The sequence below is a fragment of the Tinamus guttatus genome, unplaced genomic scaffold, assembly GCF_059628265.1.
Source record: "Tinamus guttatus ecotype Peru unplaced genomic scaffold, ASM5962826v1 Tinamus_guttatus_pri_ptg000444l, whole genome shotgun sequence".
NCBI classification, from domain to species: Eukaryota; Metazoa; Chordata; class Aves; order Tinamiformes; family Tinamidae; genus Tinamus; species Tinamus guttatus.
Window position 1 is genome coordinate 363,600 of NW_028288978.1, and position 21,054 is coordinate 384,653.

A 21,054-nucleotide genomic window follows, 5' to 3' on the forward strand; every position below is an offset into this window, starting at 1 on the left:
AATTTGATCAAAGATAACAGAGAACAACAGAAAAACAAAGGTTTGAGAAATTGTGTATGCACTGCCATGCATTATTCCATACACTGTTAACACTCTATGCTATTTAAAGAGACAAAAACAATTTTTAGCATGATCGATAAACCTAAATACATCAACACATCTTTTCAAGGGAATATTATTTCACCAAATATTTTAATAAGTACTCTTATTTGTACGCTCATTTACTCATAATTATTTTCTATACAAATTTAAATTTTCAAAATGCTCAATTCCAACAAAACAAGTATACTGTTTCACATCAGCCTGCTGTAATAGACTTTCTAAACATTTAAACTATTTTGAGAAAAATACTATTTATGCTTATAAAGATTCCAGAATGACTAATGATATCCTGCAGTATCAACAAATCATCATTAGAATAATGTCATTATATTCAAAACTCTGCTTCTAGTCTTATAAAGATTGTTCCCAGATGCTAGAGAGTAGATAATTCATGTTTCTTCGGGGGGTATGTCTGCATCTCCTGTTGAATCACTGGAAAAACCTGATAGGAGAATGCTTTCCTCTTTTTGCCTAATGGCATTTGATTCAGAAGAGATTTCTGAAGAAATAATAGACACTGTTCTCAACATGTATTACTACAAAAGAAAGCCTCAAATGAACTGCTCTAAGCAAAAACTCAGCAGTACTTCCATCCTCATCCTCCCTGACCTGTGGGACCCTTCACCACTGTTGAACTTGCTGAACTTCTCTCCATTCTTCATTTCCATTTCATCCCCAGATTCCTCTCTAATTATCTCCTCTGCTTTATTCTCAGTACAGTTTTGAAGGTGGCAGCAAGACAGCTGCACAAGATTTGTCATTGGTCCTTACTGCTACTCCTTATCTCTGGGTTATCCCACTTCACAGACATTCCAATACACTTCTGTGCTGAGGAACCACAGATCTATCTTTCAATCCATATCAGAGATGCATAACAGTGACTACCTCAAGCTTAGCATGGCTAAATCAAAACATAAGCTGAGCTCTGAGGTACCTCCCCTCTTCACTACTTTTCAGCCATTTTCAAAAACCACAATGTTCCCTGCAACACTCAAGCTTGTAGCCTGGGAACAGTCTTTGACTTCTCTCACACCCACACAGAACCTCAGACTTTTGCAGAGGCATAATGGCTCAAAGATATCCAAGACAAAGAGTTAAGGAGTGTGAATGGAGAGGGACGGCTTCCTCTTACCTCACAATGTGACAACATTCTTTCTTGAGCCTTGACAACAACTTTGTTGAGTGACATCTGTCCAGAATGCTGATGCAATGATGAACCCTTCCCAATCTCACCACTCAAGCATGTCGCTGCTTGGAACTGTTTTGTAAAGTCTCAATCATAGGCTGTCTCCACTTTCAGAGCTGCATGGTTGATTCCCTGTGATAATCACAGGAATCCTATGATCACCTATCCAAAGCTCTGACAAGCCAGCAATGCATCAGTTTTCAGTTTTGCTTTCTCTCTTTACTACTGAATGGCAGAGCTCAGAGCACTGTGAACAGTGGTACAAAGCCCAGCTGAAGACTTGTAACTAATGGTGCATCTCAGGGGTCAATACTAGGTTCAAGTTTGTTCACCTTACTCATCAGTGTCCTGGATGGTGAGACAGGAGGAGTGTGCCTTCAGCAAGTTTGCTGATGATGCAAAACTAGAAGGAATGGCCAATATGTGAGTCTTGCCATTCCACGGGACCTCAACGGGCTACAGAGATGGACAGAAAGGAACCTCATGAAGTTCAACAAAGGCAAGCGGAGAGTGTTGCAACAAGAGAGTGCACAGAACTGAGAACACAGGCTGGCGACTGAATTGATGGAAAGCAGCTCTCACACTGCATTCACACTCTTGGTCAGAGCTTTCTTTCTTTTTGAGCATTTCTAAAACTCCTGGAATCCAGAACTATCATGTTAGTTGACACAGAAATACAATGAAATATAATTAAATAAAAAAAGATCTCTCCTCCCCTGAACCCAAAGCCCAACTCACCTCAAGATTTATGTGGGTTTAAGAATACCCCTGCATATTCCTAAAAAATTATTTCAGTTGTTCAGAAATATAGACAACCTTAATATATGTTATTTTTAAGTACAGCTGATGTGGCTGGAATTTTTTGTTATTCAGAGATGTACTTAAATTCTAACCTAAACTTGTTATAGGGATACAAAATAGATCATTTTTGTCCTAATCAGTTATTCAACCTCTGTTCTGGAATAACCAATAAAAATGATGATTATGATGTTCCATAAACACGAGCATCTAATTCCCATGGAATGGATAAAATCCAAACAATCTTTCATACATGCTTACTATAATCTATGTATATACACATGTATGCTCACAAAAACCTGAAAACACTTTAAAAATTGACTCACCTGCTCAAAGTTAAATAACAAAACCAAATTATAGAAAAGTTTAACTACAAAATTATCAGAGTCTCTTGCAGTGCTAAACAGTGATTATAATGTATTTCCCTTCCCTTCAATCAATATGTTATTTAATGCTAAAGACATTGATACATTCTCTTTTAAAAAATGGAAAGATATGAAGTCCTCTTAAGAAGAAAGGGTGCAGCATCTTTGCATTCAAGAATTCATTTTACTAAAATATAAAAAGGATGTTCAAAAGGAAATACATCCTGTGTTATTTTCTTATACAATAGCAGAGTTTGTAAAAACCTGGGCCGGTGCATTACTAAATGCTTTGCCATTCATTTTCAACTGTTCAGGAGATTTTTTTTTTCCTCAACTGCTGTAGTGTTCTATTAGGAAAACAGTCCTATGGCCCCTGGTTTGTTCCGCTTGAAGTATTTCTGAGGGAAGTCATCTTCTGCTCACACAAAATGTCTCAAACAGTAATTAAATTTCTGAGCACTCAAGAATTCCTCTTAACAGCAGTTTCACAGACTTACAGGCCCAAAAGGATCATTACAATCATACTGTCAAGATTTGTATCCAGCAGATTTCATTTAATAATTCTCTAAAGCCCAAAAACTTGTAATCTAGCAAAAAATGGTTTCAGAAAGAACTGCATAAAACCCCCAGTTTCTCTCATCTACAGCAGGCTTTAAGGAAAGCTATATAAAAATAAGTTAACAAATATTTATGAAAAAATATTTACTAAAAGGCAAGATCTTTGTATCTGAAAGTATTTTAATATTTGTTCCACTTTGCTTTTTATTTATTCAGACAATGCTCCTGACTTTGCATTCAGTATCACAAGACAATGTTTATTTCCACAACCGTAAGTCATTCTCTTTGAAGAGCAGTTTCTTTTGTCCTAGCTAGGATGATGATTAGGACATTGATTTTTCAATGCACCTAGTGCAAATAAATGGGATTTTTTTTTCTTACTTCTCCCTCAAATTGAGGAATACTATTTGCACACCTATCCAAAAGCTTTTATTGATAAGGAATCTGGGAAAGAAGTTTCCTTAATTTCCTGCATAACCTTCCTCAAATGAGGTTCATTGTAGTGTAACTAGCCAAAAAAGTGAAAGAGAAAGATGGTGAGGAAAAGCTCCAAGTCTTAGTGTCATTATATAGGGTGGATCTTAAGACAGAAACTTGTAACACTTTCTGCATCAGAAGTAATTTCAGAAACTTGCACTCACTCTCACATTTATGACTGTGCACCTACTTACCCAGTTGTGCTGTAAACAGATTCTTCTTAAAAAAAAACAAGGCACAGAGGAAGGAGGGGAGAAATAAGTAAACCTTAACTGCAATTCAGTTCATCACATGGCCACACAGATAGCTGGGCTGTCACACCCAAATGGTCAGGACAGAAAAAGGGATTGGCATGTAAGCCAATTCTGCTGACAAAAAAAAAAAAAAAAAAAAAAAAAAAATCACCTGATCTATGCAAATATATTTACAAGAAACACTTGCAGACACTAGCAGGGCTTTAAAAATGAAGTTACTGATATTGAAAAGCTATGCACAGCAATGCCCCTCAAAATTTACTCCAAAATATGTACCTTTCATAGAATTGTATCACAATATTAGCTGCAAGTGCCACTTAAGTTCTCATTATTTACACATCTATTTGGTTCCATAAAATTGGTGTATGGCAACAGTGCCTTCATTTGTGTCTTGACTACTCTAATTCCTGTTCTTCTGCCTCCTGCATATTATGCAATATGTGCACATCTCAAAGCACTTTTGTCTGTACCTTCAGGAGAATCATTCCAGTTGAGAATTTCTAAATGCACTCTGTCAGATCAGTCCACTGCAAACTTTAAATTCATCAAGAAAATGATTAGGAATTTATTATTCAGTGATCTTTGTTTCTTTGTTAAATTGGGCATGCTGATTAGAACATACAGACAGTTATTTGAAAGCAGTATTATTCACCTCAGAAGTATCAAGCAAGTCTAAATCATCTTTTGACCTGATGACAATATATGCAGGATCCTATCTGTCAGGACCTTATTCTAAAAGAAGTAATTAAAAGAATTAAACCATAAAAAGGTTCATATCTACTCTTTGGATTCCACGTCACCTTTTACAAATGGTTTCACAACAGGTAAAGACAAATAGTTTAAGGTTCATTTCATACTGTCTTAATTTATTCTTTGCTCACTATTATTTCCATCTATGCCAGTGGCTTAAAGAGAACAGATAAACCTAGCTTCTTCCAAGACTTGAAATTTCCCATTTTAAGGTCTTTAAAGGTCACTTACATTTTGCAGCAGTAAATATTTACTGTGCAACTCACTATTATCGGAATCATTCTACCTATGCAATGATTAAACCAAACACCACCTGCTGGCCATTTACACTGGACACAGATTTACACTGGACACAATCTTCATATCCAGATACAAGACTTGCTTCACGATGTAGCAAAAAAATTGTCTACTGTTTGATTAAACATTTGGTAAGCACAGCAAAAGCCATGCACACGTGTTTATGCATGCAAGTTTAATCAACAAAAAAGCACAAAAAAGGACAAAACATCTTTTTATGAACTTCTTGGGTACTCTCTCAACAATTTCCACCTTAAAAAAATAATAATAAGCCCAAACCAAAACAGTAATAAAGGCATTTATCAAGCTAATTTAGAGCAGGAGCTGGTTACACCACTACTTTAGGGTGCTTATTACCTGCCACTATTTTCCTTTAAGTGTGAAGAGAACAATTTTAAGCCCATATAGCTTTAAATGGTTTGTAACCTAGCTATCTGAAAGATCATTGCTTTTTATAAACAGCTACAGTTAAGACAAACAGATTTCTCAAGCCAGAGACCCATCATTTAGGATGGAGAGAGGTCACAGGGAGGACACACCCTATTAGATTATCTCCTACTTCAGAAATTCATCATTCCTAGTGGCTATATGGAAATCATTATTAGGATTTTCTGTAAACATCAACTTAAGAAGCCTTTGCTTAATGGCTGCCAGGTGATATCAAGTCTGCTAAAACAATGTTTATTTATTAATTCAAATCAGATTTGTTTTTTTAATATATCTAACCAGGTCATATTAGTAACTATTTTTTTAGGATCTGCTTATATGTAAGTTATCTTAACAACTCTGAAGAAATTCTTTTTTTCAGAAAAGGACTTCCTATGAGACATGCGAATAGAAGTCATTTCTGCATTGCTTTAAACATGGTAAGATTAATAACTGAAATATTTCCTAAACATCAGTTTAATAACGTCCTCCTTTCCTGCAAGCACGTTCATAACTGAAGTTTGACAAATAATTCCTGTGTTCCCACAAAGGCCACGGCTGTGAAGTAAGCAGCCAACACTCAAAATAGCAGCATCCAGTTCCAAAACAATCTTCAAATCTCAGGGGATACACCTTGGACGAGAAGAGGTATTTGCAGTAAGGGGATTGCAAATATTAAGGTCATTAAGGTCACAATTATCTCAAAACAGGATAGGAATCCATACTTTGGCTATATGCTTCAGTAATTTGAAGATAACTTATTTCAAGAATAGCTTGTTAGGAACTAAAAACCTGCCCTCAATTTAACTTTGGTATAGCTGTCCCTGTCATAAAAAAATGTAGATTTGCAACAGCTGCTTTCTTTAAGCCTTCTCACAGGTAAACTTGGGAGGCCTGACCAGAATGATAATAGGTCAGAGTGCAGACAGCACTTCATTTTCAGTCTTGGTTTCAACCTAAATTCTTGCCTTACTGCTGGATGTATCATCTGATCTGCTTAAAGCAGCCAAGATACGGTATATCCTCTGAAGCTTAACCTCCTAGTAGGCCATTGCTCAATGCTGTTTTTCAGATTGTTAATAATATAATTAGATTTGCCCACTAGTAAGTTGATGGGGTTAAAAACTAGCAGTAAACTAACATAGAGATGAACCATAACAAAAGCATATGAAGCTGCTGATCCCCTGATTTTAGTAATAGTCCTGGAATTAAGTCTGCCATAGGTAGGCAACTTGCATTTTGAAGTACCAGGGACAGAACACTCCAACTTCTCATCAGAAGAAGCCTCTGCAGATTCCAACCACCTGAGCCATCTTCTGAAATGCTTGTTAAGATTTTAGATTCCAACCACCTCAACCATCTTCTGAGAGGCTTGTTAAGCTTTCAGCCACTCACACATCAGGGAGACATTTATCTACAGAATTATTTTCAGACAGACCACAGGAGAAACTGGCAGGACTGGCATCACTAAGGGTGGCTCTTTCATTGTGAGAGTCAACCTCCGAATACTCCAAAATAGATAAATACATCACAACTTATGCAAATGTAGAATCATTCTCTCACATTTGCTTCTGAGAACATTGCTTGAAATTCAAAGAAAAAACAATGAAAAAGAAGATAATTTTCTCCAGTTTCCTACAGCCATCATCTTTAAAGTAAGATCTGGTATAGACCCACACTGGTCAACTCACAACATATCATTTTAATTTCCAAGGGGTCTCCTGCCAATAATATTCAAAATGCTAAAATCACTAAAAAAAAAAATACACTATCATTCCACTGCCTTCTCATTTGTAAATCTATATGAAAGTTCTACTATTCCTCAAAAAGATAAGTTACACGACATCTTTAATGATTTCCTACAGCACTAATAGTCAACAATATCGATGCAAGAATGAAATGCATTAGTCGCATGTACTTTTGCATAACAAAAAAAAAAAAAAGACAAACAGAAAACAAAAAAAAAAGACAAAACTTGGAAGATTAGTCTTTAAATGACCTCACATACAACGTTGAACAGCCTTAATTAAAAATAAATAAAACCAAAAACAAAGAAAAACCTCCAAACCCCCAAATCAATATGCCCTCACATAAATATGTAGCTGTTTAACCACAGAACTGGCAAAGCTTCATTGCTTGACTGGATTTTTACTTTGAACAGTTCTACACAGCTTTTGTATTCAACAAGCCTGGTAAACAAGCAATTTCGCTTAGAAATCTAAACAGTGCCTACCAGCCCTCAACATGTTTAAGATTTGCTCAGCAGAGCCCATTCCCAAAGCACCCTGGCTGCGGACACCTTACAAGCTCTCCCACCTGCAACTTCCCAGGGCTCCTATGACTGTCAGCTTGCACACTGCTTCAGATGTACAAATCCACTGCTTTAGCCAACTTCTGATACTGCTGTGCGAATAATGCAGATTCCAAAGTAAAAATCAACAAGCTGGCAAACACAGTAGCTTTGCTCTTCAGCTGCAAATAATCTGCAATGCTTTCTTGCCATATCTCTGCTGCAACATTTAGTGTGTCAAAAAAAATCTGAGTAATCAAAAGCACTGGTCTACAACCAAAAGCAATTTTCGGAATGGAAAAACCAGAAACATTGTCAATAAAAACTTTATTAAAAGTTATAATTGGGTAAACTGTTCTGGAATTGTACTCAGTATTTTGGAAACAGTGACCAAATACACAAATCAATATGACGAATTAGTCTACCTTCCCATCTGCATCATAACTACATTTATTTCTCACATGTAGCTGTTTGTTTTTATTAACTCCAAAGGAATCCAAAACATCAGCAAGAACTGACTTATGCTTAATTAATTCCTCATTATTACAGTTTTAATCTGAAATCTGGATACTCTAACGTACCTATTGACTCAAATATAATTGTCTGAGTATTACTTTCTGGTTAATGTCTACAGTTTTTATTTCATCATGACTTAGCTGAAATCACTCCATAGCTATTTCAAAATACTTAGATAACTGCTACTGTCACATGAATATCAAAACAACTTACATATCTTTCACTTTGTAAGGCAGAATAAATACAAGTTGACACAACAAGAGTCATTGTATTTAAAATGTCATTGTAATTTACAGTTTCCAGAGTGAAGGGATAAATGTACGTTTGGATTTCTTTTGAAATTTTAACTAACCATGACGTAAAACAGCCAATCAACAACTGAATATAACTGAAAATAACATTACATTTATGACTGGTATTTCAGCTTAGCTTATTCTAAAATTTTCCCTGATCACTTAATATTAAGTATATTCTCCAGTCATGCCTGTAAAACAAATTAGGTTCAATTTCATTGACAAAATTCTCATTATAGTTTTGAATTTAGGTATTCAGAACATTGACCAACACTTAAAGCATGTAGCTTCTACAATATTGCTTTTGTCTATGCTACAGATAGAGAAAATGTTAAAACTTGTTAAAAAATATATTGTAAAATTTTGGAAAAATTAAAGCATCCACACTTCTCATGGCTAAATATAAATAACATCTGCTGCAGAAACTGCTTGGTACTTGGGTACAGTTTTTCTACAATTCCTACTATTCCTACTCAACTTTGAAATTTTATTTAATTATATTCCAAGGGGTCCTTTAACAATCATTAGAGAAAAGCAATATGTTATTTAAAAGAACACTTACATTCTTTTACATTTCAACCATTGTTCATTCATCTTATCATACATACAAGGGCGAAGCAATACCTGTACTTAGTGGCCCTGGTTCTACAAAAATATTTTAGAAATGCTCCTATTTCTCAACATGCATAGTAACATATTAAAAATGCTCTTTTTGAAATGAAATCAGTCCTTTGATGATTCAAGCATTTTATTTTCATTTCACATTTCACCAGTGAAAACAGAGGCACAGCAAAACATTTAAGAAAGAAAAAAAAACTCTATTCAAAATTCACGGAGTAAAGTTCCTATTTTGCATTTGCAGCAAAGGACATCATTTTTTCAAAAACAAAATACCAGCAGTAGTATCTGATGGTGTCCTTCAGTTAACCAAGATACTTTTTTTTTGTAATTTAATTTTTCCCTTTTATTTAATAAGTTCGGTACAGACATACACCAAGCTCTTGGTTTGATTCCTTCCCTCCTTCTCGCCTCCCCTCCCTAAAACATGCGTAAGCTGTGCACATCTATCAAAATTCTTGGATTCAATATTTCATGCAAACTCAAAATAGCAAGACTTGCTCATCATTAAAAAAATGCAGTAGAAGCATATTAAAATTTCCATTATGTAAGCATGTAAAGACCTTTTCCTGTACTAAGATATCAAACAACTGGTAATGATGATCATCACTTCTGTTGTTAAGAGCATCAAGGTTTAATATCTCAGCCTAGAAATGGATAAGGAGAGTCTTTTCAGTAAAAGAGAAGAGATGCTGGTTTAAACTGCAAAACATACAGTATGAACTCTCAAACCCATCTGCGTGGCCACAGCTGCAAAATGGAGAGACTGAATCTGCCTCACAGGAAAATAACTGGTGTATTTCAAATGGCATAGAGAGAGTCCTCTACATTCACTATTCCTGTGAAACCAGAGTGGAACACTTCTGAAGTAAAATTTCTAACTGAAGTCCTCAATCAACTTTAAACACAATTTGGCCACTTTAAAAAGGAAAAAGACAATGAACAAAGAAATCATATCATTTGATTTGTAAATGGAACTACAAACTTTAGTATTTTTCAGAAAGACTTTATTTGAGATAAAGAACCATATCTAAGATTAAAAAAGATTTAAAAATATAAAAAGCAACAAACATGGAGCAAGAGCAAGATGCTGAAATGGTTTTGACTCCACAATAATGAAAAACACCATTCACAGGACAAACAGGAGATTTCAGTCTTTAATGTAAAGAATCCTTTAAATAACCCCTACATATGAACAGAAGGACACAACAAACTATACACGAGCATAAAAAAATTGATTTCTTCCAACTTTAAAGGAATAATTAGAATTTCTGAAATTAGCCACCTTGAACACTTCCTTAAAGATATACGCAACATATTAGGAATGTATTCAAGAAGAATTTTTCAGAAAACTAAGAGCACAAGGTATACTGAATGGAAAAAAGTATATAACTATGTGATACTTGCAAATTAGACAAAGACATCACACACTAAAAGAAGAAAGTCAGAACAGAGTAATGGCTTCAGAACAAGAATTGCAACTTTGCCCTCACACCAGTACACAGCAACTAAGAAAAAAGCTTTTACATAAAAGGCTACTCATGGAAAGGATAATGGGATAGTGCAAGATCAAAACTAACAGCAAACAAAAACAAGCAAAACAAAAAATAATCCAAACAGCTTTTGATAAGAGTAGTTAAAAATATCCTTCTCCCTTAAGCAAAGCACAGTGAAAGCAAGAAGAACTGTGTTTACTGGTGTGTTTTTCAGGACACTCAACTCCATAGAGAGCACACTGCACTGCCAGGTCTTTGGGACAGGGCCTGCACTCGGGCTATGCACTTTCAGAGAAAGTCAACTGAGGCCACTCCTTAACTAGGACGTCAAGGAAAAGTCATAGTGGGTCAGCAGTGTGCAGAGAGTAAATACAAACAAGCAAGATGCTGCCAGGTCAACCTACCTCTTGTACGGAGCGAGCTGCTGGCTTGTCTTGATGATTGGCCAGTATTAAAAACGGCAAAGTACATAACTGTGGGTGCTGGAGAGCAGAATGCAGTTCATTCCTAGCAGTTTCTAGATCATCTTCAGAGGAGGCACTGTCTAATACAAATATTACCCCTTGGGATCCTTGGTAGTAACGACTCCAGTATTTCCTGATATTGTCAGCCCCTTTCAAGACAATAATAAAAAACTAATCAAAACAAGCAAAATTAAACAGATTTAAGCAGACTTAAAATAGAATTACATAGATTTAAAACTCTTATCTGGTACCAGCCCTCTTGCTTGGCATGATCAAAACCCAGGATTTTTTCATTCCTTAATATGCATTATTGAAAGAATAAAAGGAAAATAATCAAACCTAGCACATATAGACATACAAATCCAACATTTTCATAAGGGAAGAGTCTAACTGACAGTTACTCATGTCTGAAAGCTTCTGCTCCATTAAACAGTACTGGTGAACTATTATGCTTCCAGTGTTATGTAGCCTAAAATTCCGTATCTTCTTACAGAAATATCCTGTTAATGTATAACTAAGTCATCTTTTGCCTGCTCTCTTTTCCCTAGCCCTACAGTTCATTGCTGTAACTTGTCATTTCCATCATGTTGTTCCTTTCTGACAGTGATCAGGTCTTTCAGTTCAGCTCCAAACCACTACACAAAGCACTCCATCACTGGAGGAAAAAAAAGTCTACTCAAGCTGTAAATGCACATTTAATGAGGAGAACTGGGATATAACAGTGAGGTGAACAAGTAAATGTGGTGATAACTTGCACAGATACTGCAACTAATTTTGCTGTGGTAAACATGCTAAAGATTCTGGAAAAGTCCAACAGAGAAGACACACCAGTGACTGCACAGGTTTATGCACCACAGTGATTTTTAGGACACAGTTCAGTGGCACTCAGCCAACTCAACACAAGCCAAGCAATAAGGTTATTGATGGAAAGCTTTGTCTCCTCTGGAGAGCAGCATATGTTAAAACACCGAGTTAGAAAAAAAAAATCCTACTTGACAGCTGTCAAACTACAGTATGATTTTGCTATTCTTTGTTTGTCTGAAAATAGTACTACATCCATGGGGACTAACATTAAAAAGTGAACAGAAGCAGCAAAACTCTAGGATAGAAAGTGATGTGTCTGTAATAAACACAGCAATTTAAAGAAATGTGCTAAAAGTATCTTTTACATGTACTATTCTTATTTTGAGAAGGAGATAAATGAGACTTTAATGTAGACACACATACAAAGTACTGATAATAAGTAAACTCCATTTTTCAGTGAAACAAAACAGCTACCCACAAAAGCTCTGACCAGGTGGCAGGCATCAAATCAGAATTTAATGCAACATGATTACAATATCATTGATACAGCATTTAAAATATTCACTTAATTTGTGCATTGTGCAACAAAAAAGGGACAGCCATTAAACAAAAGTAAGAAAATCTGTATTCAAGACGGAATTTATAGCATATAATGTAAGCATCCAACTCAGAGTACTTACTTCATGGAGTTTCTTTCTTCTGTATACAAACTACAGTGGGACCTTACAGATCTAGTTCTTACCTTCTGTACTCTTTACTAATTCAGCCAGACTTATAAATCGACAATGCAAGAAGAGGTGATTTTATTTCTTTTATCATCAGTTTATCAATTTGAACAGAACTTAAACAGAAAAGGGGTTACAGTGAAACTGAACTGTACATTGCCATACCACCAAAAGTTCTACTAATTCTACTTGTAAAGAACTTCAGAGCATCTATTAGATGCCCTACTCCTTCCAGCTGTATGTCAGTCTCAATATAACAAGTTGCTACAGGAATTTTCAGCTGCCTAGAGATATCATTTGTATGACCATACACAACAATATCACAGTCACAGAATCCAAGTTACCACATTACTTCAGCACTGGTAGAGAATCATTCTTCATTTACAGAAAAGCTAACACCACAATCTGAAAGTCTTTTCTTCTTTGCTGGCAATACAACATCCATCTTACTTACTTGAAGCTCCAGACAGCTACTTTTCAACCATATGTTCTTGCCTGAGCCTCAGAAATCTTATCTCTGTAACAATACCAATGATTTCTAAGAGAAAAACTGTGTCCCAAACTGTCGAGTGCTTGACCTCTTCTGTCCAGGTACTCAGAACAAGGCAGCACAGGATCCTTAAATGAGACACTGGAGCCAGGAAAGCAGCGTGTTCAATTTTTGAGCCTGTGGTCTTTTTGGTTCTTTAGCTTGGGAAGGCCTAGATGGAAAAAACTTTATTTCTGCGCAAAACTACCTCAAAAGAGGTAGAACAAAAACAAAAACAACAAACAAGAAAACCACACACACACCAAAACTCTGCACTAAGCAGAAAAGAAAGAAGATCGTGAATATCTGTACCTCAGGGTGCCATTTTAACTCATGTTCCTGGCAAATGCACTTGAAAAACAATTCCTGGCATCAATAAGCTATCAACAACTGGAAATCACAATTTCTATAAGACAAATCATCTTACATTCTTTGGTCTTAATCCTTTACACAGCGAACCAAACCGAGCTTCTTTCTCCAAGGCATTACATAGCACATGTTAGTGCTACTCAGGACAATGGCCTGTGAATAACGATCCAGCAATTGAATTTCTTGACACGACGAGTACAGTCTTACAGAAAAAAAAGTTGTTTTCAAAGGTGTACTTTAGTACAAACTATCCCATGAATTAATGGGTTCATCTTTTCCAAACGTTTTTAAGATAAACAATTTGAAAGTATGACCCTCCTACCAATCCTGACTCCACATGTGCCTATGAGTCAGCAACTTAGTTGGTACCCGAATGTCCTATCAAAAATATTAATGTACACTATAAGCATTTAGTTTTGTCAGCCTAATGCAGTACTCTAATATCTTTGCATGCCCATTTCTATTTTCAGGCTTGAACCAATTTGTGCATAAACTAAATTACAAAGTTTGGGCAAAAACTCAAAAACATCACAAAAGCTTGACAACAATTCACATTAGATTTAAAGAACGTGTTATGTGGAAGGTTTGCTAAAATATGGCGTTTAATATAATAGTTTTCTCAGAGACCAGCAAGAGGCATGACTCATGCCCAGGTGTACAGTTTGTTTCCCTCAGCTATGAAACCATGAGTGCCAAAACACCTGTGATGTGACTAGAACATCCTATTTACATATAAATTTAAACAAAACACAGTTCTGCTACTTATAGAGAAGCAAAGATAGTATTTGAATTACTTTATAAAAGGAGAAAAAATAACCTTTATTCTAAGGAAAAAACTAAGGGGTAGTATAATTCAAAATGATACTTATTCAGCATTATTATGAGACAGGAATATATCAACTAATTTTTTAAAATTAACAAAAATCTGTTTTCATATATAATTTCAGAAATATCAAATATTTTTTTCGTTAACCCCAAGAGTACAGTGTTCACCATAGTTTATGATTTTTTATCACTGCCAGTAGTATCTTTTAAAATATCACTTGGAAGCTAGAGGGAAGAGTTTATGTGAATTATGTGTCGTTTAATACATATCCAAAACAGGTTGCACAATTGTTCATTCAAATATTATGTGAAATGCACAGCTGCAAATCTTCCTTTTAACTATTAAGCTTCTCTTTAAATCTTCATTCACGGCTGTTTTTTTCTTCCTTTTCAATAATTCCAGCATAACCAAACATCACATTACAGAAAAATTTCATTTGATACAACTTTAAAGATGTCCAATTTGTTACTTGTCATACTTGCCTCCAATCTCTATCAGGAGGACAAAGAATGTCACGCACCTCCTGCTTCAAGATAGTCTAGCCTGTGCATGCTCTTATTCACCTCAAAATAGTCTGAAGGAGTCTGAAGGATTCACATCACAGCTGTGGAGAAGCTATATTCCCAATCCAGGGAAGATGCACATAACCTGGGGCCACAATAGAAAGCAAGTCGCAACCAGTTTTGCTACAACTTCAAATACAGTGTCAAGTCCAATGAAATAAGGACACCTACCTATTTTGAACACTACATAGTGGATAAAAAAGTTATACTGCTAATTTTCCTGAACTGCAATTAAACAGAACATTTCTAATCAGCAAAACCATGAAAAGATGACAAGGAACATGTCAACGGTGCCACAATATCTTTTCACTTTTAAGGGGTAGCCTGTATGCAAGGAAAGAGGAATGGCAAAGGGCGGGGGGGGGGGAAGAGAGATGTAAATATAAATCAACCTTAGGAATTAGTTTTGAAATAACTGTTGCTAAAGGTAGGATTTATTAACATGTAGCCCATCACTGCTTTACAAGACAAACTGAGATCTCTCTTATGCGACCAGAAGATGCATGACATATTACACACATTTTTAAGAGATCTGCCTGTTCCTTATCTAGCTTGACCATATTCACCATTTAGATTTCCCAGAAGGAAGAAGCAAAAGAAAAACAGCCTTCGGTTTTGTTTTGTTTTTAAACACAAAGTATTTTTCAACCTCTTCAATTCTTTTTGTTACAGATGAAGTTATTAATCCTAAAAGGTAACTGTTTTTGGTATGTACATGTCCATATCCATTGAGTACCCAAGTTCTAGCAGGTACCTGGGTAGCTTAGAGGTACATTTATATTAGCTTGAGTCACAGCTTTGGCTGCAGTATCATATGGAAAGGTCTTTTATCCATCTCTCTACCACACTAGTAGAAATATGCACAAAGAAATTCCCCTATCCCCTGTCTACTTATCCCTTCTGCTGAAAGGCTCACAAAAACTTGAATCAGTTTTTGCCTTTCAAAGCATCAAAATCTCCTCTGACTAAAATAAAGGGAGGAAAAAAGAAGGCTATTATACTTCATCTGTCTGGAGAAAAGAGCCTGAAGAAAAATAAATTTCAAGATTTGCTGGAAACCAGTTTGCTAAAAACACCGCACTTTTACCACAAAAAAAAAAAAAAAAGGCAGGAAGGATTTTTTTTTTTTTCATACCCTAGTGCAGCTTGTGCTTTGACAGTTGTTGTTCATGGGGCAGATATTTGTTTTGAATCAGATATGCAATGGGTTGTCACACAGCAAAAGACTAATGATGTAAAAAGAAGAAGGTTTCCGAAGAACACAGCAAAGACTGTTGAATGTTTATTTGAGTTTCCTCGGGACTCAAGCTCATATGATCAGGAAAGAAGAGAAAGTGATCCCTCTTATCTATGAGATGAGGAAACCATGTGGAAGAGCCAGGGCTAGACACCATTTGAACAGAATGCTGAGTATGACTGATAGCAAACAGATCTTTAATACTTTTGGAAGCTGAATGTCGCTGAGCGACTCAGCTCGTATAGCTCATCAGGGTCATCTAAAATTTCATCTGTTAAGATGTTCTGTAAGCTGCTAGATGCAGATACGTGTCAGATGGTATTACATGCACTCACTCCATGACCAGATTTTGTAGAGGTGTGAACTGCCTTTTAGATAAATGCAGTAAGGAAATCTTATTGCTTTATTTTAGCATGTCCCTGTACAAATGACTTAGACTGGTATTTACGCGTGGGATTCGTTTTCTGATGACTAAACAGATGAAACGCTAGCTGCTCTGTCAGGCTATATTGTTGGAAGGTTGTCCAGTACTTCCTCCTTTCCTATAGGACCCAGAGGAAGGGTGGTTTTCCCATAAACAGTTTAATATTTAAATTCTAATTCATAAGCCAAAATAACTTTCTTCCTCCTTCCTCATTTTTTTCTGAAGGTAGATGCTACCTGACATCTGTTGAAGTCTTCTCTAGGTGTTCATAGTTTCCATTCAGTTTGACTTGCATGTAGTTTCTAAGCTTTTATTAACAAGGGGGCACATTTAAAATATAATCTATTCTGCCTTTAAAAAACCCTATAGATTATTAGATGGCTCTGTAATCTTGATTTAAACCTGAATACGTATTCACATTACAACAGACACTATTACTTAGCATTCCATTGACCACGTTGCAACAGCAAACAACGGAATAATCCTACTGATGAATGACAGCTTCAGGTTTTGTCTCTCCAGCTTGGAAGAGACTCTTAAGAATCAAAGGAAAAGCTTCACCTTGTCATTGCCCCTGCATTATCTATCTTGAGATTAGACCTCAGCATTCAGTATCACAAGCCTCTTTGAGCAAAAACCTATTAAACACTTTCAAACAATAAATGTTAACATCTACTTCATTTTTCCAGTCTTTCTCCACTTTCATTTACATTCTTTACCTACAATTACAACCCTGTTTCCCAGAGATTGCTGCACTGAAACAGGAAACAGTCCAGCCTAATTTCTTCCTCTACACTTACTAAATTAGATTGAGTAATATAGAAATATTTCAACCTACGCTGATAAGAATACACTTTGAAAGCAAGAGGGCTAAGGCATGGCACATTCTCACAATATTCTAAATCACATATTTGCTTTTGGAAGAAAACTATTTTTTCATTTGTCTGAGAGGAGGAAGGAATTAGTGATAGAGCAAAATAGAAATTTGGAGAATGGGAGGTTAAATTTGATCAGTAGGTAAAGCAAGTGTTGCTTTTCAAATAACTCAAGCATATCTGTTTTATTTGAAAGCCATATACATACACACACACGCACATTTTTACTGAATCAGGATCTAATTTTACCTTTTTAAACAAAGCTTTTAACTTTGTGAAATTGGATAAAACAAAAACAGACATATTAATCCAATAAAAAGTAGTAAGGTATAAGTCACCACAACAACAACAAGGAATTCAATTTTGGTTTTAGTATTTTGATAGCATGTACTTGAAAGTAAAATTTTTGCCAAAGAGCTCAACAAATTTTATTCCAGGCCCTAGTTAATCCTAAAGACTGATGAAGGGATAATCAGATCAGAAGCAGACAACAGAAAAGTGACTTTTCTATATACTTAGCACTGAATTTTTTAATCCCAACAGGAATGAAGAAACAAAGTCCTGACTTCATTAGCAGCTCCAGAAGGCAACCACCACAGTAAAAACTAGCACCATCTTCAACCTCAAGCAAGGACACTACTTCTGCCAAAACAAAACAACCAAAAAAAAAAAGAATACTATGCAGTCAGCATCTGTTTCGCATAACTGCTTGGCCGTTGAACGTAAGACCTTAAAAAAGCATTGCTTTTGTTGCAAGTTCCTTAACTATTGGCTATGAAAACTTTGCTGCATAAAGACATATGAAAGTTGCAAATTTCAGGTTCCTAAACCTAAAAGATGGTTTTAAAATAGGGTATCAGAATTAAAACAAAATAGAACTTTGCCTTTTGAATAACAGGTGACAATGAATAGTGATCATTGAAAATGGTGCCTTTCTCTCATCCTCCGAGTTTTAAGAAAAAATGCCTGGACCTCCATAGTAGAGAAAACAGAACTTGGGTAACAAGACTTTGAAAAAAATGAAGGCAAAAAAAGAGGGTAAGACCAAGACCATAGGCTTCTTCCTTAACATCAGAACCAAAAACCTCAGAATAAAATTTAGCAGTGAAGTAGACGCATTATTAAATGTCAGATTAATTTCTACTTTTTCAGAGAGCACCAGAGAAACCAGACACACTCCAGAAAGCTCCAGCTTTACATTGATCACACAAAAACACTTCTTTCAATTAGAAGATTAAATACTGACCAAGAAGTTAAGAAACTTTTGCAGGTCTGGCATAGCTCTCTTAGATGCAAAGAAAAGCCTATCAAAATTGGCATTTTTCTCCGCTAGCATCTTGTGGGGAAAAAAAAAACGACATCATCTCTAAGGATGAACACAGAAACATTCATAGTTAAAGGAAAAAAAAAAATGAAACAGTGAAGGAAATCAAGTGTCACAGATTCCTCCAGGACAACACTCTTCATTGAGATAAGGTTTTCAAGACACGCGTAAAGTAAACTTTATATGATAAGCTTAAACTCAATCTAAGCAACAGACTTAGCTTACTAAAGCTGCATTTATGTATCCTTATTATAGAGTCAGTTGCAGAGACAACAAAATGTGCAAATTGGTCTGCAAATGATTTGTGCTATTTCGAAAAACAAACAAAAATCACAAAAGTGTTTGTTAAACAAAACCCCTACTACACATGAGCTGTGTTCTATTTACTTGAGAAAACTTCTACTTTCTTTATAGGATACATAAGCAAACAAGCATACATGCGGACCAACAGCAGTAAAGGTGAAATGCTCTCCTTTTAATGTATGTTTATCTGGACAATTCAGGTAAGAGTCATTGTAAAACTTGATTTTACAGTGAAGTTTCCTTTGAGAAACAACCTAATTTCTTCCTCAGAGCACCTTAATCAAGCTTAAGTCTTCTTTAAAATCTAATGAACATCCTCATGATTCCTTCTCCTGTATTTATGTAGAATATAAAGAAGATCTGCTGAAGTTTTAGTATATAAAGATGATCTGTACGGTTAATTAGAAAAATTCTAGATGTAACTAGACTCCACAAGTAGTGTGTTTTCATCCTTTCAACAGCTACCTCTTGATTTAAGACTCAAGCTCTGAAAAACTTGCTAATCAGCCTCACAACAAAAAATAAGAAGCAAACCAGCATGTCTGCATGAAGAAGATTTACGTAGGGACATCTCGTAGGGCCTTTATGTAGGGATTTTTTGCTTGCATAGCTGTTTGTTTTTGTATGCACACATCTTTTACATGAACTTGAAGGAGCCACAGCATTTGGCAGCCAAAGAGCTTATATGAGTAAAAACTTATTAAAAAAAGAAAGAAAATCCAGCCACACGAAAATTCCCTAAACCAAATAAATACAAGATAATAATTTTCAATTAACATATATTCAGCCAACACAGCCAACTTCCAACTCCCCTTGTAATACTTTCAGCAATGCATCAAAAAGCTTGGTTATGTCAAAAATACTTCTAAGCTCAGAGTTTGCTGAACAGTTGCTCCTAAGAAAAAGCTCATATGCACAATAAGTACTGCGAACACTTTCCTGAGCTGCCATATGAGCCATACTACAATTATTCGCATTTTTGCATGGCCGAACCTCTGCAATCCAAGTAAGATACTCAACACTATCTGCCTTCTACTCCAACTTTGTACTTTCTTTTTCTCTAAATCAGTACTGTTGCATTTTTCTCAGTTTAAACCACCATGCTTTGATTTTTAAATAAGTTCAAGCCACCCTGATCTATCATTTTCATATTCTAAAGAAAAAACAATTTGATAATTATAGCTTCTTACAATCAAATGAATAAATGATTAAGCGTAATACCTCCAAGTTCTTTTACATTCAAGATGGCATTCTGGAATGGCACTGCTTTTATGCTAAAACCTAAAAAGAGAAATAAAGAATATTAGTATGTTATTTATTAAAGAGAACATTTGAAATCAACCATGTACAATCAGAAAAGTCTACCTTGTTCGCCAGGATTTTGCATGAGAAATTCTCAGAATAAATAAGATGATTAAACTTATCAGTCATAAGAGATAAGATCAGTAAGAATTATGAAATTAGCAAAGGCACTTTTAAATAGGTGCAAAATATATTCAGCATAAAACTGTAATCCAAGCTGTCCACCATTTGGCAGGGATTTTAGTATTAAGTACATCCTTATAAAAATCGTTCGTAACTGAAGTTTAGATTTAACTTTACTAGTAATACGAAGTGATCCTTCTACAATTTCTAGGAGACAAGGAAGACACCATACACATCTAATTACCACTTTCTTATATATAAACAGTGCAGTTTTTAGTTGCAATTAGAGTGTTAAGCATTTCTATAGATATTATTAACAGAAAGAACATTCTACATATCTGAGTGGCATGTATAGATATGGTTACAAGGTCTTAAAAGTATCTGAATCCTCTATTATCATTTTATATCTTAAAACAAACAAAAATTATTATAAAACATTTCACAGTTTTCCTATAATTGAACAGTGTGTCATTGAAGAAAGACATTACAGGTTTATTAGCTTATAGAAATCTAACAGAAATAAGGGTAACAATTCACCCATATCAGACCAATATGATATTGTAGAGCTCTAACTCCAATCCTGGTCAGTCCTAGATTCTGTAGAGGAAAGTGCAAGAAAATCTGGAGGGAATAATTATGCAATAGCTTGTTTGTTGCTTTCTTAAAAATAAATCCTAGAAAGAAGTAAAAACTGGGATGGACTTCAGTGGCACTGTTGAGAAACACACAAATATAGGTGACAGTTTGAAATCAGGGTGGA

General features: G+C 35.4%; 1 protein-coding gene across 3 annotated transcripts in view; it reads right to left on the bottom strand.

Moving 5' to 3' along the window:
- LOC104569860 (ARF like GTPase 15) overlaps positions 1-21,054 on the bottom strand; it is a 205,163-nt gene that overhangs the window by 111,970 nt on the left and 72,139 nt on the right. For 2 of the 3 annotated variants that reach the window (XM_088531985.1, XM_088531984.1), the window contains 2 exons: positions 20,091-20,150; positions 10,831-11,039 (listed from right to left, as the gene is read on the bottom strand). In XM_088531985.1, coding sequence (XP_088388111.1) covers positions 10,831-11,039; positions 20,091-20,150 — 269 coding nt within the window. Of the gene's footprint in view, positions 1-10,320; positions 10,712-10,830; positions 11,040-20,090; positions 20,151-21,054 lie in introns of those variants that run through there. The other variant, XM_088531986.1, reaches the window with a different exon arrangement.